Raw genomic sequence first — 15,080 nt, 5'->3', positions numbered from 1 at the left:
GTGCATAATGTAACATAACATAATGTTTTATATTGTTAGGAATATTTCAACATGAACACCTAACTTTTTGGCCATATATATATCAGCAACTGCACCAAATTGCATAATTTTGCTCCGTTTGGGCCTAAAATGAAGGTGTTTTTTTTCCCCTGTATGATACTAAATGGGCATAAACAGCTTAATGTATCAAATGTAAAAAAAAAAATAAAAAATAAAAAAAATACATTAGCAGATATACATGAACATGCACAATTTTTTTTAATGCTTTCTATTTTAAATATACAGGTATTTTATAGCATAAATTTAATTGTTAAAAATGATATTTAAATTAAATTATTTGTTTTGTAGAAAGTGATTTTGTGAGAAAGTGATGTTTGTCCACCTCAAGAGGTCAAACTAACTATTGTAAGAAAAGATTATTTATTATATATGACTTTTGACATTTCTTACCACAATTTGGAACATGTAAATACAAGCAACTGTACATAACTTTGTTCATTTTATTGTGACTTATGAGCCCCTACAGTGAAGTGAGTGGAATTAACTGTCATAATTACAGTGGATAGCTGTATTAAAGTCCTTTTCAAGGAAAATCAGTTATTTAAAAGTCTGGTACATGTAAAGTCTTCAGTTGTACTTTGTTGCTGTCTTAAATCAGTCCACCATTTTCACCTAATTTCATACCTGTTCACCAAACTTACATACTACATACTTATATGTGATGGGAGAAACATGCCTTTTCGAACTTTTGAATCATCTGAATCAATTGCTTTGCAAAAATGATTCACTGTTTCGAAGTGTTCAAGACGCCACACTGGTGACGCCTGCTGGTCAGAACGTGTAAATGCAGCATAAACCCAGGCTTTTACAAACTCGTTGCAAATACATTGCTGAATATTAAACATTAAGTTTCTTATATAATATGTGTTCTTTTATCAATTCAGGGCTTGTTTTGTTTGTTTTATGGAGGGCTTGTCTAAACAGCCCAATAATAGTCTGTAAACTACTACCACTGTTCCTTTTAATTATGCATCTGCATTTATGCATTTGGCAGATGCTTTTATCCAAAGCAACTTACAGTACATTCAGGCTAAACATTTTTTTATCAGTATGCATGTTCCCTTGGAATTGAACCCACAACCTTTTGCACTGCTAACACAATGCTCTACCACCAAGCCACAGGAACACTATACATGTTTTATACATGTTTTTATATAAAAAATAATAAATAATACAAATGTGTAAAACTGAGCTGAGATCAGGTAAAAACTAGATAATGGTTCATCTGTGGGGGGTGTTTGTAAAGTTGCTTAGAATAAAAGTGTCTGCTAAATGAATAAATGTAAATGTCATCCGAATCATTGTTTACTGACGTTACGTGACTTGGGCAGTTTGACATTCGCTCAAAATTATGGGTTCAAACAAATGATTCACAACGCATTCAAAGCAGTGTTTCAAAAGCATCCATCACTTAATAAAAAAAAAAGTTTACATACAGTTGCTTTAAAACCCTGAGTTGTGGTGTCTTTAATATTTTTTTTGCAATAATTAGAAATAATTAAAAATAAACATAAAAATAATTAAGTAACCCAGAATGGGATTTATTTTAAATTAAGAAAGCTGGTCAGGCACCAAATGTGGTATTGTTTTACTAGTGCTCATTTATTTCTTATAAATTAATGAAAAATATTTGTTCGCTAATTTTTATTACAACAACTTTGGTAATCACTTGTGCCTTTAAAATGACAATTTGTATGCTGATGGAAAGCGTCTTAAGTGGGGCATCAGTGAGCTCTCAACAGGACATCAGAAGGGGTTTGGACGTGTTCTGGTGACCTGAGGTCACAGAAGGTCGTGACCCAACGCTGACCTCCTCTCCTCCATCCAAGAGGTCACTGGAGAGGAGCTGCCCACACAGTGTGTCCACCACCTGAACTACCGGAGTGCAGTCTGAAGGACCAGACAGGAGGTTATCCAGCAGTTTTGCATGAAAGAAAACAATGTGAGTAAAACACAGAAAAGCGGAGCTTACCGTGGCTTTTTCTAGTACACAGATCTAGTGTGTTGACTAATATTTTCCCCAAGATCCTGCGAGAGACTCTCTATCAAGGGTTAGAACACACAGGTTAGAGGTTTTTAGATTGACAAGTGCATTACAGATAATAATCACTAGGTGGCAGTGTGGGCTTTTGCAGTGCCGTTTAGCACAGGCTATTCAGAAAAACACACTACTATACTATTTCTGCACTATATAGTATGCATATGGTCAATAGTTCTGTAGGCATAGAATAAAGTGCACTAAATTTGCCAAAATGAGCAGTAAACAACCAAAGCACACACTTTGCAACATTATATCCCGCAATGCAATTATGCACATGATTTGATCATACATTTCCAGAGTGATGAATAAACAGGAAGTCATATTAACCAGGTCATTATAATGTCTTTAAACCTCTTTCTTGACTGTGAAAAGCTGAGACACAAACTGGATTACAAGTGTTAATTAACCATAAAATGATATGTGAACTTAGTTAGGGCATGTGATATCAGCATTGCATTCTACTGTTTGAAATGTTGTATATTGTGTAAAAATGTTTGTAAAAGAAATTGCAGGCAGTATATATTGTATAGCATACACATATTTTGAATATTATAAGGCTCAGAAAACAGTGATGTTTGCTGATGAGTATTACATCCAAGTGATAGTTCCTGTGTATACTGAACTATTTGCATTTTACAAACTATGTTAATAATATATATTTATGTTCATATGTTAATATTGTATTTCTTTCAAAAGACTTAAGGCCTTCAGCTGAGCACAAGAAGTAGCTTCAGTAGATTCTCCTCAATGCATTAAATCAAGGATTTTCCAAATTGGAGATGGCAGGCAAGCTGCAGTGGTTTTGTGAGTTGATGAAAAGCCAATAATTCATTAAATATATTTAAAATAATTTAATGATTAAAAAAAGTTAATTAGATAAATAATAAAATGAAAAGAAGGAAATGTTTTATTTGCATGTTAGGTTACCATTAACCAACATCAGAGAACTGTCAGGAAGCAAGTGTGTTCATTATTATTATTATTATATGTGAACTTATTGAAATATTTACTGAAAATCTCAGTGGATACATTTTTTTGGTCAAAGGGTTTCAGATAAATCCCTGCATTAAAAAATAAATGCTTTCTTTATGACTTAAACCATAAGTAATTTTATTTTACATTTTAATACAGTTTAAGTAAATAATTTAATATAAATATAAAATGTAAATGATTAATTTTATATAGTTAAAACATTTAAATCTGATCAAATATAAAATACAAAATATTTATGAATAAATTTTTCAAAATAAATTAATGACTTTAAAACGTGTGTGTATGTGTGACTTAATACATAATTTAGATTTATTTTTTATTTATTTTTTATTTTTTATGAAATGATGAATGATAAAAGAGGGACCCAAGCCATATATCATATCATATCATATCATATCATATCATATCATATCATATCATATCATATCATATATCTTTGACAGTTTTTACACAGAAAGAGTGAAAATCTAGTTTTGAATTGAATTCTCACTTTATGTGGGATCTGCAGCAGTAATGTGAGCGTGTCAGTCAGTCTCTCCTCCAGCGGTGAAGGATAAACTTTCAAACTCTCTACCTCTTTCTGCTTCATCTGCAGGATATGACAGAAGGCAGGTGTTCATTAGACATGATGTGGTGTATGATTATCCATTATTATAGTTTCTTCTTTAACGCTCACATTTCCTGCTTCATTTCTCCTCTCATCTGCTTGAGGAATCCACACACGTGCTTTAGGTTCTTTGCTGTGAGCGGAGCTCTGAGAAACAAGCCAGTTACAGATAGCAGCTTTCTGACACCTGGAAAAGAACAAGTCAAATTAATGCATACCTGTGTTGTGGTCAAAATGCAGAAAAGCATGTTTTTTATATTTAAGTTTTATTCACCCTTTGGCACAGCAGTGTAATCTGTTGATGAGCTGTTTCACCTGCAGGTGGCAGCATTGTCCTTCATCCATGCCCCTCTCCTCCTCTTCCTCGTCGGATGCTGCACAACCCTCTACTGACCTCTGCAGGTCTTCTTCTGCACAGAGATGTCACATGACCACTACTGCCCTTAATGTCCTGCATGCATGCAACTATTTTTCCAGTATGTATACTTTACACAAAATTTGTGGGATACTTTGATTTGCCAAAATGTGAAGTACACAGCAGGGCAAACTGCTAGGAAAGCTGTATCATTGGCTTGATCGCCCACTTCTACTGTGACGAATGAACTTATAGCACTGAAATGTATTTATTAGATTTTATAAAATATAATGTAAATTATATTGTGAAACTACTTTCAAAGTGAATAAATGTATAATTGGAAAGATCTCAAATAAATATAAAATGTAGTTACTAATTTATTATTTAAATGATTACATTTTTTATATTTATTATTAATATTATATTTATTTGTTTAAAAAAATGTAAGCAATATATTGTAAATATTGTTGGTTTCTAGCAATGTAAAATCATGCAAATGTTTATTTTAGATGACGTTATTTATTTACATCTTTAAAATTAGGTTCCAATATGAATAATTTTGTTAATGTTTTAGTTTACTATTATTATTAATAAAAAAAATGTATGTTTATTTCTGCGTTTATTTCTGCACAGCACTTGTAAAATTAAACATGCAATTAGATGAGTTCACATGACAAAAATTAGGCATGATACTGTTTAATAATTTTTAATGCATGATGCATTTTTTTAAAGAAAAAGTGCACATCCTTTGCAGTCTGCAGTATGCTAGTGTTCCATTTAGATCACATCCTATTGTGATTTCTTACAGTCTGAATGAGAAATTGATTTGTTTATGGTGTTTTTGATGGCTTACCTCTTCTGCCATCATCATGACTGGTTGGGGAGGGGAATCCAGGACCACATGGTTCAGCTAGTATTTCGGTTTTGTTCATATTTAGCTTTACACAGGTGCACTGGGCCCTAAGAATAAGTCATAAAGCACTGTAAATATGAATACATAACCTTCTGTGCAGGTGAGTCAAGATGTTTGGAATCAAAATGTTTAATGTCACATAACTTAAAGAGATAGTTCTGCACGCTGCATTTCTTATGCTGCTGATGCATTACAGTAACAAGTTGATTATTGTCCCTGCAGAGCGTGTGGATCTTCTGAGAGAGGAACTTGGCAGGTTTGGACCTGATTTTCCAGGTGAGGAATGAGCATTACATCACCGCTCTGTCATGTAAATAATGCAATATTAACACAGATATTAATCTGCTAAGAGTCTACTGAAAGCTGCACTTGATTGATTGCAAGGTTAATGTGAGCTAAAGTTTTACAGCACTGGCATTTGGCCATTTATAAGTTCATTATACTTAAACTTAATACAGTTTTTAGTTTGTGTAATCTCTAATGCTTACTGAACTGCAGTTAGAGCAGTGTTCCAGAAACCTGTGTAAAAATTGGTTTGGTGATGCTAGTGGCGCTGAAATTACACATTTCCTGTTACACTGTATATCTGTATATACTGTAGATGCGTCTTTGATGTCTGATGGTCCAGGCAGCATACCTGCATAATAAAGACGAGTCTGGACCTTACATCCTTCCTCACAGGATATAATAATAAGACATCTAGAGTTAGATGCTGTAATAGGGATTTGTATGATTTGCTTTAATACTCATACTTGAAAGCAAATGACTAATAACTGTTTGCAGGAAACTGTGCCGTCCTGTGTTATTAAAGCAGGTCATTACTATCCGTCAAGGAAAAATAAAGCATGCCCTGCAACTCTGCTCATGTCAACCGCTGCTTCTTGATTCACTAACACAAACTGAAACATCAGTGCAGGTCATAATCGTGCAGTTATGCGAGATTTTGTGTTGAATATGTCTTCTCTTCTCGATGTATCTAGGCCCTATACATGGATGACTAGATCCTGAAGTGAAATGGTTCTTGTATTATTTTGATAAATGTAATTAATTTCACTTCATTTGCAATTCCAGATTTAAAAGGCGACAACCAATTAAACCATATGTCAAATCTTCTTAATAAAAAAAAAAAACATTTCTTCCTTGTTGAGCACAGAAGTCTTCGTTTTTTATTCTTTCCATACAATGAAAATAAATGTGTTTTAGTGTTGTTTTGAAAACCCCGCTGACTTTTATTTTATGGACAAAAACAGTTAAACACTGGTCAAAAGTTTGGGGTTGGTAAGATTTTGTATGTTTTTGAACATTGAAGTCTCGTCTGTTAGGCTGCATTTATTTGATGATAAATACAGTAATACTGTGAAATATTATTACAATTTAAAACAACTGTTTTACATTTGAATATGTTTTCAATTCTAATTTATTCCTTTGATGCAAAGCTGAATTTTCAAATTTCTTCAGTGTCACATGATCCTTCAGAAATCATTCTAATTTGCTGCTCAAGAAGTGTTTCTTATTATTATCGATGTTGAAAACAATATTTTGCATGAACTATTTATCTTCAAGAATCTGTTGTGAATAGAAAGCCCTTCGTTATTTCATTATTTGAAAATCATTTGAAACCTAAATGTCTGTACTGACACTTTTGATTGATTTAATGCATCCTTGATAAATATTAATTTATTATATAAAAATAACAATAAAAAAATAACTGCCCCCAAAGCTCTTTATTAACAGTAGTGTAGTCATGCATGTGTGTGACTGAAATTGTAGCATTAGATAAATCCAAGAAATCTACCTGAACATCTCCAGCTGGCTCTCCAGACTCTGAGCTCGTTGAGCCTGCTCTTGTAAGGCCCTCACCCCCTGCAGCCCTGCAGCCAGTGACTCTCTGACCTCTTCAGTCCTCTTCTTAATCCGTGTGTTTTCAGTCCGGACGCTGTCCAGCAGCTCCTGCATCCTGCTAATCTCTCCATAAGCTGCCATCAGCTCTTCCTCTAACCTCTGGTTAAACCTCATGGCTTCCTCCAGCTGTCCATCACGTGAAGCACGGATCAGTTCCAGCTCTCGTAGAAGGTCTTTAGTGCTTCTTCTGGAGTCCCATTCCATGTGTTTGGATTGCTGTGTTTTTGTTTTGCAGTTTTGGGTTTCAGCAGTATTTTGGGACGGCATGTCTCTTCGGCGTAACGCGACCTCCAGTGCCAAACACCGCGCGTCGCTGCTCTGGAGGGCTGAACGCAGATCCTCCACCAGCTCCCTCAGACTGGCGTTCTCCAGCTCTAGCTGATCCTGCCATCTTCTCTGAAAGTTAATATCCACTGCCACAGTAATGCCTAAACACAACAAAAAACAGCCTTTTGCTTTTAAATTAGTGAATAAAAATATATAAATGTTTTATTAATCAACTATTTTAATAAAAACTGTGTAATATAAATAAATTATAAATATAATATTATTATCATAATACAATTATATATTAATTAATTATTTCAGAATATTTTGGTAACAGTTACAATAAGGTTCAATTTGCTAACATTATTTAATTACATTAGTTAACATAAACTAACACTCAAAAATGTCTTAGTTAATTAAAGTTACATGATTCAAATCAAAAGTTGTGTGTTCATATTATTTAATGGACCTGAGCTAACATGGACTAACAAAGAACAGTTTTTTATTAACTAACCTTAACAAACTAAATAAATCTGGTATACTAATAATTACTGTAGCAAGTATTGATCATTAATGTTAGTTGTTGCATTAAATATAGCTAACAAATGGAAACTTGTTGTAAAGTGTTAACATTATTTTAATAAATATGATAATTGGTCTTTTTTATTATTATAATGTAATAATAATGTAATTCGGATATTTTATGTTATGAAATATGTTAACATATATTTTATGTTTGTGTATGTGACGAATACAAATTCTTGAATCTATGAGATAAGTAAAATCATTTGAATTAAAATAACATTTGCTTTTAATTATGGATATTTATTTTTATTTTACCATTATTATTTAATTTTGGCTAATTTATTAAACAAATAAATAAATATTACACACACACACACTAATATATATACTAAATCTTAGTATATTTCTATAAATTCATAAATTCATGTTATATAAATAAATTCAATTATAAATTCATGTTTAAAAAAAAAAAAAAAAAAGATTTAATTTTGTATGAAATATGATCAGTAAATAAATCAGTCAAGTTTATTTGGATTATTATCACTAAGAAAATGCATTTTTTTTATGGCACAGTCAAACACTCACAAATCTCCGTTAAATATTCATTGTTAATCATTAAAAGCTAAACAAAAATTCCCCTGAGGCTCGAGTTTTTGAATTGAAAAATACAGGTATTCAATCATTCCAGCTGTCCTGGCAGCTCAGGTGTGTATGAATCTCTTACCTGTGTTTCTCTTGGCTTCCGCAGCAGAACTCTGCAGATGATCCGGACTCTGAGATGATGCTGGACTCCTCATTGACCCCTTCCGGACCTGTTGGTCTGCAGACAGATCAAAACTGACGCACTTTCTCCTCCGGACGCGGGGACACCGGAGTCTGATCTCGCGCTCGATGTGCTCGGTCTCCTCACTGACCGGAAGTCGAACTCCCTTCTGCCCTTTCTGCGCTTTTAGCGAGAAAAATCCACATAGTCGTGCGTGGAATTCTTTAAAGTTAAGCAGACGAGGAAGTCCATCGCAAATGTCCCGGTGCTCTGAGGTGACGTTCTCAGTCTCCGCGCTCGCGGGGAATCCCAAAATCAAACACAGACCCCTAAAGTCCTCATTCGAAACGAGATCGCCGTTGGAAAAGGCGAGGTGATGAAACACCTCCTGGAGGTACTGGTCCACACCGGTGGCCAAAACCACGATCTCGTTTTCCACGCAGGGATCTGATTCTGGGCTGAAGTGGTGCGCGAGCGCGCATTTGAGCCACTCGCTTTTACGCGCAGCGCGGATCCGCGAGACCTGCATGACTGAAGACATCCACAAAACACTGCAATCTTTTACATTTCTTTCTAAAAACAACTTACATTATTGAGCAATTGAAACATGTGCTCTAAATTACTGGAAACTTACCCGATAGGAGTGTAAAAAGGTAATTACTTTACATGACAGTGTCAATTTAACATTTAGCCTAATATTAACTTAATTTAAACTGCATTGCTGACTTCAAATCCTTTCGTCAACCTATTCCTTCGGGGATTGTGGTTGTGTGCGTCTTCAAAAGACACACTCCACCCTTTGGGTTGACAGAGGTGTGTGTGTGTGTGTGTGTGTGTTTCCCAGGGCACGTGAAAGCTTTCAGATCTGTCCAATCACTGCTCACTTCAGGCTGAGGATTTTTGGACCTCGACCAAGAAAGTGATCTTGTCTGGAGCTTAAAGACACTTCATACAGGTAATGTGGACTCTTTTAAATGGAAGCTTTTATCTAAGTTTACAGATCACTTTGAGGAGTTTTCAAGCATGACTCACTGACTTACAAGAGACTAAAATGAAGCAGGTAACACCCATGCAGATGTAGCCCTGAGAAATTATTTTCATAGCAAAAACATATATATAAAAATCATATATACTGTATATATGCAGTATCTAATAGTCTATAAATAAAAATAACCAACATTTAATTTGTGAATGTGTCTGGTTCTGCTACATATCAGTTTATCTATGACCCTAAATACTTATTTATGTAACGAAAAAAAAAGACCCTAGCAGACATACGATACAAACGTCCTGTGTTAGTGTCTCTCAGATACCACTCCGGAAATAACTGTCCTCACCTTAATAGACTATCATCTTAGTTCATGACAAATACTGTCATCCCACAGGAAATACTCCCACAAATACACCTGATAGCTCATGCTGTCACGTGTCATGTTGTATTTACCCACCAAATCTTTCTTTTTTTCGGTGACTCAGAGAAAAGTGCTCTTGTTGAAAGGTGAGCGTAAGCACTGAGGTGAAGTAGACCATCATTGTTTAGGTGTTTTTTGCATTTTCTGGAAGGTGAATCAGCAGTCAATCTTTGTCCTACATTTGTTGTTATGTCTTAAATCGTGTTGCATCTCTTCGTGGAGTGCCAGATTGTCCATAGATGTCAGATATCATGCTATCATCCGTTTGCTGGTTTTTGTCAGGTCTTGATGGGACAAGTCAAGACTCCACAGACGTGACCTATTGCACAGAAAAGCAGACATAATTTTGTCAATCATGGATCACAGACATGTTCGTGTTCATCCAGGGTCCATTAATCTCAGAAAACACTTTTTGCTCATAAATTACACCGTTTTAGTATCATTTTTTAAAAACATAACAGTAAATTGTTTTTGCATGTTATGTGACTGCTAAGGTGTTTTAAGGAATTTGGCTTATCAAACACCATAAAAAAACATAATATAGCGTACATTATTTATCCACTATTCATTGACTTTCATATTTGACTTTTTAATGACTTTTATAATTGCTAAGTTTGTTTTAAAGAGTTTTTTATGCATTGTCAAACATAGTTTTTATAGTTTTATAAAATAAGTACTAAAGATAATTATCTGCTGTCTATTAAAAATATATGATTAGGAGCATACATTTTTCATTATCTGTAATTAAACTACTAATTTTATAACCACATACATATATATATATATATATATATATATATATATATATATATATATATATATATATATATATATATATATATATATATATGTATATATATATATATATATATATGTATGTATGTATGTATGTATGTATATATATATATATATATATATATATATATATATATATATATATATATATATATATATATATATATATATATATATAGTATATTTTAATATTATAATATTGTTTATTTTAGTGTGTTGCCCATTTGTTGAGATGCAAATGTTAAGGTTTAAGGTTTTTATATGTTAGCTTTATTACATATGAGTAATTATGAAATGTAAATAATATTTATTAATAATTTGTTATCCATATTAAAACCACTAATTATTATGTTGTTTTGCAAGATGATGGCATTGGCCTCTTACCTAGTATTAATTATAAGTCTGACCTAACTGCTTTGATAAACTAACTTTGCTATTTGAATTTTGGAATGTGTAACCAAAGAAAAAAAAAATACACATTTCAAAGGCCGACAGCAATCATCCCACATCCATCTTAGTTAAAGATTACCCAGAAACCTGTTCACCTGCTTCAGGTAATCAACGGGTAAAACCTCAACATCACAAATGTGTACACTGTTTTCCTCTTGTGTTTGGAAATAGATTTGAGGCTACATTTAATCATCACATTTGGTATTGTAAGAAGTCGCCAAGATAAGCAAAGCACAAACACAAAAAACAGTCGTGAACAGACTGAATGAGTGATGAGAGCAGAGCACTTTAACCAGTGCGAAAGAGTCACTCTCAGAATAAATCCTCTCAATAGGCTCCCTAATGATACATGAAATAGATGTCATTTCTTTTGGCCGATCTTTTTCAGATTACTCTGATTTTCATTGCCGTCCTTAGGCAAATGGGATTGTAATGCTGTGCATGGAAAATGAAACGCCCCCAGATCAATAGTGAGCCATTCACTTCCAAAACCTGCAGCTGCTCTTCGAAAGCTGGTTTACTTTGCATGAAAGGAGCTTATTTGAAACTGAAAGGTTTTGGAGCCCACGGCAGTGCCATAATAAGAGCAGGGGTGTCAGGGGTCAAAGGGCCATAGGGAGAAGATACAGACCATGTTTCTGGAAGGTAATTTCTCTATTGATGGGTTTGGGATCTTGGCTTTTGTTTAGTCCATATGTGCTTCTGTGAGTTGAACTCAGCGCAGGTTAGAGATGTGTGTATGAGCAGGTAGAGACAAACACTATCATCACACTCCTCCCTTGACCGAGATTGGGTCTCAGAGGAAATATCCCAACCCATCTTAAGGATGTCTAGGTCTCAGACTCTGTTGCGATCTCTTCTGAAACTCTAGATCCATGTGAAACTTTTTTTAATTCAGAAGCAATTCAATCTCATTGCTGTCTATTTGAAACTATTTTAAATTAAATTCTTCTCTGGAAATGTAATATGCTGAGAGGGCAGCATGTCAGTTGTGTTGCGTGTTATCACATGTATTCTTTCAGTTGATAACATGGTTGATAATCTCAGATTTAGATGTTTTTGCTTTCAGAGGTGTGTAATTTTCCTGTGGCTTCATGAGCATTGTAAAGGTTGTGGGTTCAATTCCCAGGGAACACATATGGTAAAAAAAAAAAAATGTATAGCCTGAATGCACTGTAAGTCGCTTTGGATAAAAGTTTTCAATGCATACATGTGCATTCCACTGCAATGTCTAGAAGGACTGAAATTCCTTCAGTTCTTCACACAGTCCCTTATCTTGCCTACATTTACAACAGCCTATAAAAGACACTAATAAATACATGTTTGTGTTCCACCACTGAACACACTCTCTTGGAGTAGCTTTTCTTTTGTAGGAAAAATGGATCTTAGTTCCTGAACCTGACTGAATTTTTTTATTTTTTTTTTGAGATTATGGTGTGCTAGTTGTATACATATGATGTCAAAGCCTGTAAATATTGCCTGCCAAGAACATGTAAGGTTCGTATTTCACCCTAAATTCAAAAAGAAAAATCTTAGCATAAAGGCTTATTATGACATTATGTTCGTAACAATTTGATGTTTCTGTCCTAATCCTTTTTGTGATATACACCAATTTACATTTATAAATTTAGTAGGTACTTTTAACCACAGCAACCTGTAATGATAATTGTTATAATTAGTATAATTAATGATCTCTCTTATACGGGAACTAAATATTTAGGATAAATATATAATGACACACACACACACACACACACACATTAAGTAAATAAATATAAATAATAAATTAATATTTATTTTACTTAATTATATATATATATATATATATATATATATATATATATATATATATATATATATATATATATATATAATGTATACATTTATAAACAATGTTTTAAGTAATCATTACAATTAATTATCTCTTATACAGAAACAATATATTAATAAGAAATATATAATGATAAACTCACATCAATGAAATTAAGTAAATATAAATAACTTAATTTAAAAAAAAATATTTGTGTTTAATTATATTTAATTTTTTAATGTAGTTATGAAACTTATGAAACTTTAGCTTTTGAAATTTAACCCTGCAGGTTCTTTCCCTATGTGTTGTTCTGCTATTATATAACTCAATCCATGCATTTACATTGTGTCTTTTCACTCTGAATGGAGGCTGAAAACTTTAAAGCAAACAATCTTTTGAAGCGCTTTTCTTTCTTTCATAATTCATGCGTATGTGTTTCCACCACCTGTTCATTGAGCCTCTCCTTTTTTCTTTCCAAATGAACCAGCTTCTCTTAAAGGCAATTGTCTACCTTTAGCTTTGCAGACAACAGATGCCACACGCAGAAATAGCTGTGGCAGGAACAGTAAATTCTCCAGCCTTTAAATCAGGTATTGTTCCCGCTGTAAAGACCTGCAGGAGACTGAGGACGCAGCAGCTCTGGCGGATTTACAAGAGACCTGGAGGACTGTGTGTGGCCTGACACTCAGCAGAGCTGGTTAAATTCATCAGGACTCGTCTGTGAAGAGAGGGAGGATGAGACACTAAAGAAAGACATAAAAACTCTGACTGCAGTGCAGATGGCTGCCGGATCTTCACATCCACCATCCACAGACTAAATGGGGCTTTAATGATGTCACTTCTGCCACTTCTTAGGGGACCAGCAGAGCTTTAGTGAATTAATCTGGGAAAAGTGAATAATAGACATTTACATTTACTGCATGCTTTCAGAAAAAAAAAAAAAAAAAAAAAAAAACGAAAAAAACCTACAGTACATTTAAGGTATTAATAAAATTCATGCATTCCATGGGAATTAAACCCCTGACCTTGGTGTTTCTAGTACAATACTGTTTCAGTAGAAATGATCCACATGATTGTAAAAATGTTAAAATGAAACTTTCTTTGTAGCTGAAAATATCCTAAAACCTTGAATTCATTTATTTTGTATTCAAATAAATGCAACAAACAACAATGTGGTGTCATTTATTATAAGTTATTATATTAATGTTTTGAATTAGCTTATACTATTATAAATAAAATATAAATTATAAATATAATACTATTCATTATGTAAATTGTTAATGTGTGAAATATTACATGCATATATCCGTATCGTCTGTTTTCTATCAAGGATTTATTTTTTATTCTTTTTGTGGAACAAAAGTGCATCTGTAAAGAAAGGGGCTTTTGAAATGTCAGTTTTATGGCCATCTTGTGGGGTGAAAGAGTGGGGTCATGAATATGTTTAGAAACCCATCTGTCTCCTTTTTGTTAAATTACCCAGCATTTGTATTTATTGTGCAGAGAATAATTCACAGAATAGATTTTGTGTGTATCTGTGTTTTTTAATGTAGAAAGAATACATGTAAATGTAAAGTGCACGTGCATGAAAAAGAGAGGCCAGGACAGACGCAACTGCACCAGAAGTGTCAACATGAACTTTGAAAGGGCAATTTGTCTTGGGTGTGGAACTCTTCAGGTCTCCCAGAAAGAATAACTCTTTATAGTTGGGTTTCTTTTAAAGTAACCAGATAATTCATTGTCTGTTCAGTCGGAGTGCACATTACTCTCTGGCATTGCATGAACTGCTTTAGTAGTGTTTCTGCAGAAACAAGTTCAGAGTTTCCAGGATACATTGTTAAGAGACCAACTCCCTTCAGAAAAATCACACAACATTCCAGTCCTCAAGAACAATTGAGAATCCCTGACTAAAGAGGAAACAGCTGACACAGACATGTATCTGCAAGTGTGAAAGCATGACAGTGTGTGTAATGGCCCACTCATCACCTATAATATGCCTGAGAGGGATCGTTTCCTGTTTGGCAATATATATATATATATATATATATATATATATATATATATATATATATATATATATATATATATATATATATATATATATATATATATATAGTATACACAGCACTCTATTAATAATTTAATATGCCAGTGTGACATAAGGCATACTCTTTAAAGAAGTTAGCT

The 15,080-nt window shown here is 33.5% G+C and overlaps 1 protein-coding gene across 4 annotated transcripts; it reads right to left on the bottom strand.

Moving 5' to 3' along the window:
- Positions 1-353: 353 nt before the first annotated feature.
- On the bottom strand, positions 354-9,218 carry LOC113055496 (EF-hand and coiled-coil domain-containing protein 1). Of its 4 annotated transcripts, XM_026221856.1 has the most exons (9): positions 9,061-9,218; positions 8,388-8,957; positions 6,765-7,320; positions 4,910-5,016; positions 3,976-4,111; positions 3,771-3,888; positions 3,585-3,683; positions 2,033-2,102; positions 355-1,950 (listed from the first exon to the last, which is right to left on the bottom strand). In XM_026221856.1, the coding sequence occupies exons 2-9, from the start codon at positions 8,953-8,955 to the stop codon at positions 1,796-1,798; spliced, it is 1,809 nt and encodes a 602-aa protein (XP_026077641.1). In that variant the 5' UTR covers positions 8,956-8,957; positions 9,061-9,218; the 3' UTR covers positions 355-1,795. The 4 variants fall into 4 exon arrangements, with proteins under 4 accessions (XP_026077640.1, XP_026077641.1, XP_026077639.1 ...); XM_026221855.1 differs by lacking the exon at positions 9,061-9,218 and having other exon boundaries at positions 354-1,950; positions 3,976-4,108; positions 8,388-9,053; XM_026221854.1 differs by lacking the exon at positions 9,061-9,218 and having other exon boundaries at positions 8,388-9,053.
- Positions 9,219-15,080: the final 5,862 nt, after the last annotated feature.

Source organism: Carassius auratus, chromosome 36 (genome assembly GCF_003368295.1).
Source record: "Carassius auratus strain Wakin chromosome 36, ASM336829v1, whole genome shotgun sequence".
In the NCBI taxonomy this organism is placed as follows: domain Eukaryota; kingdom Metazoa; phylum Chordata; class Actinopteri; order Cypriniformes; family Cyprinidae; genus Carassius; species Carassius auratus.
Note: the sequence above shows the minus strand (reverse complement) of the source record. Positions and strands in the feature narration are given on the sequence as shown.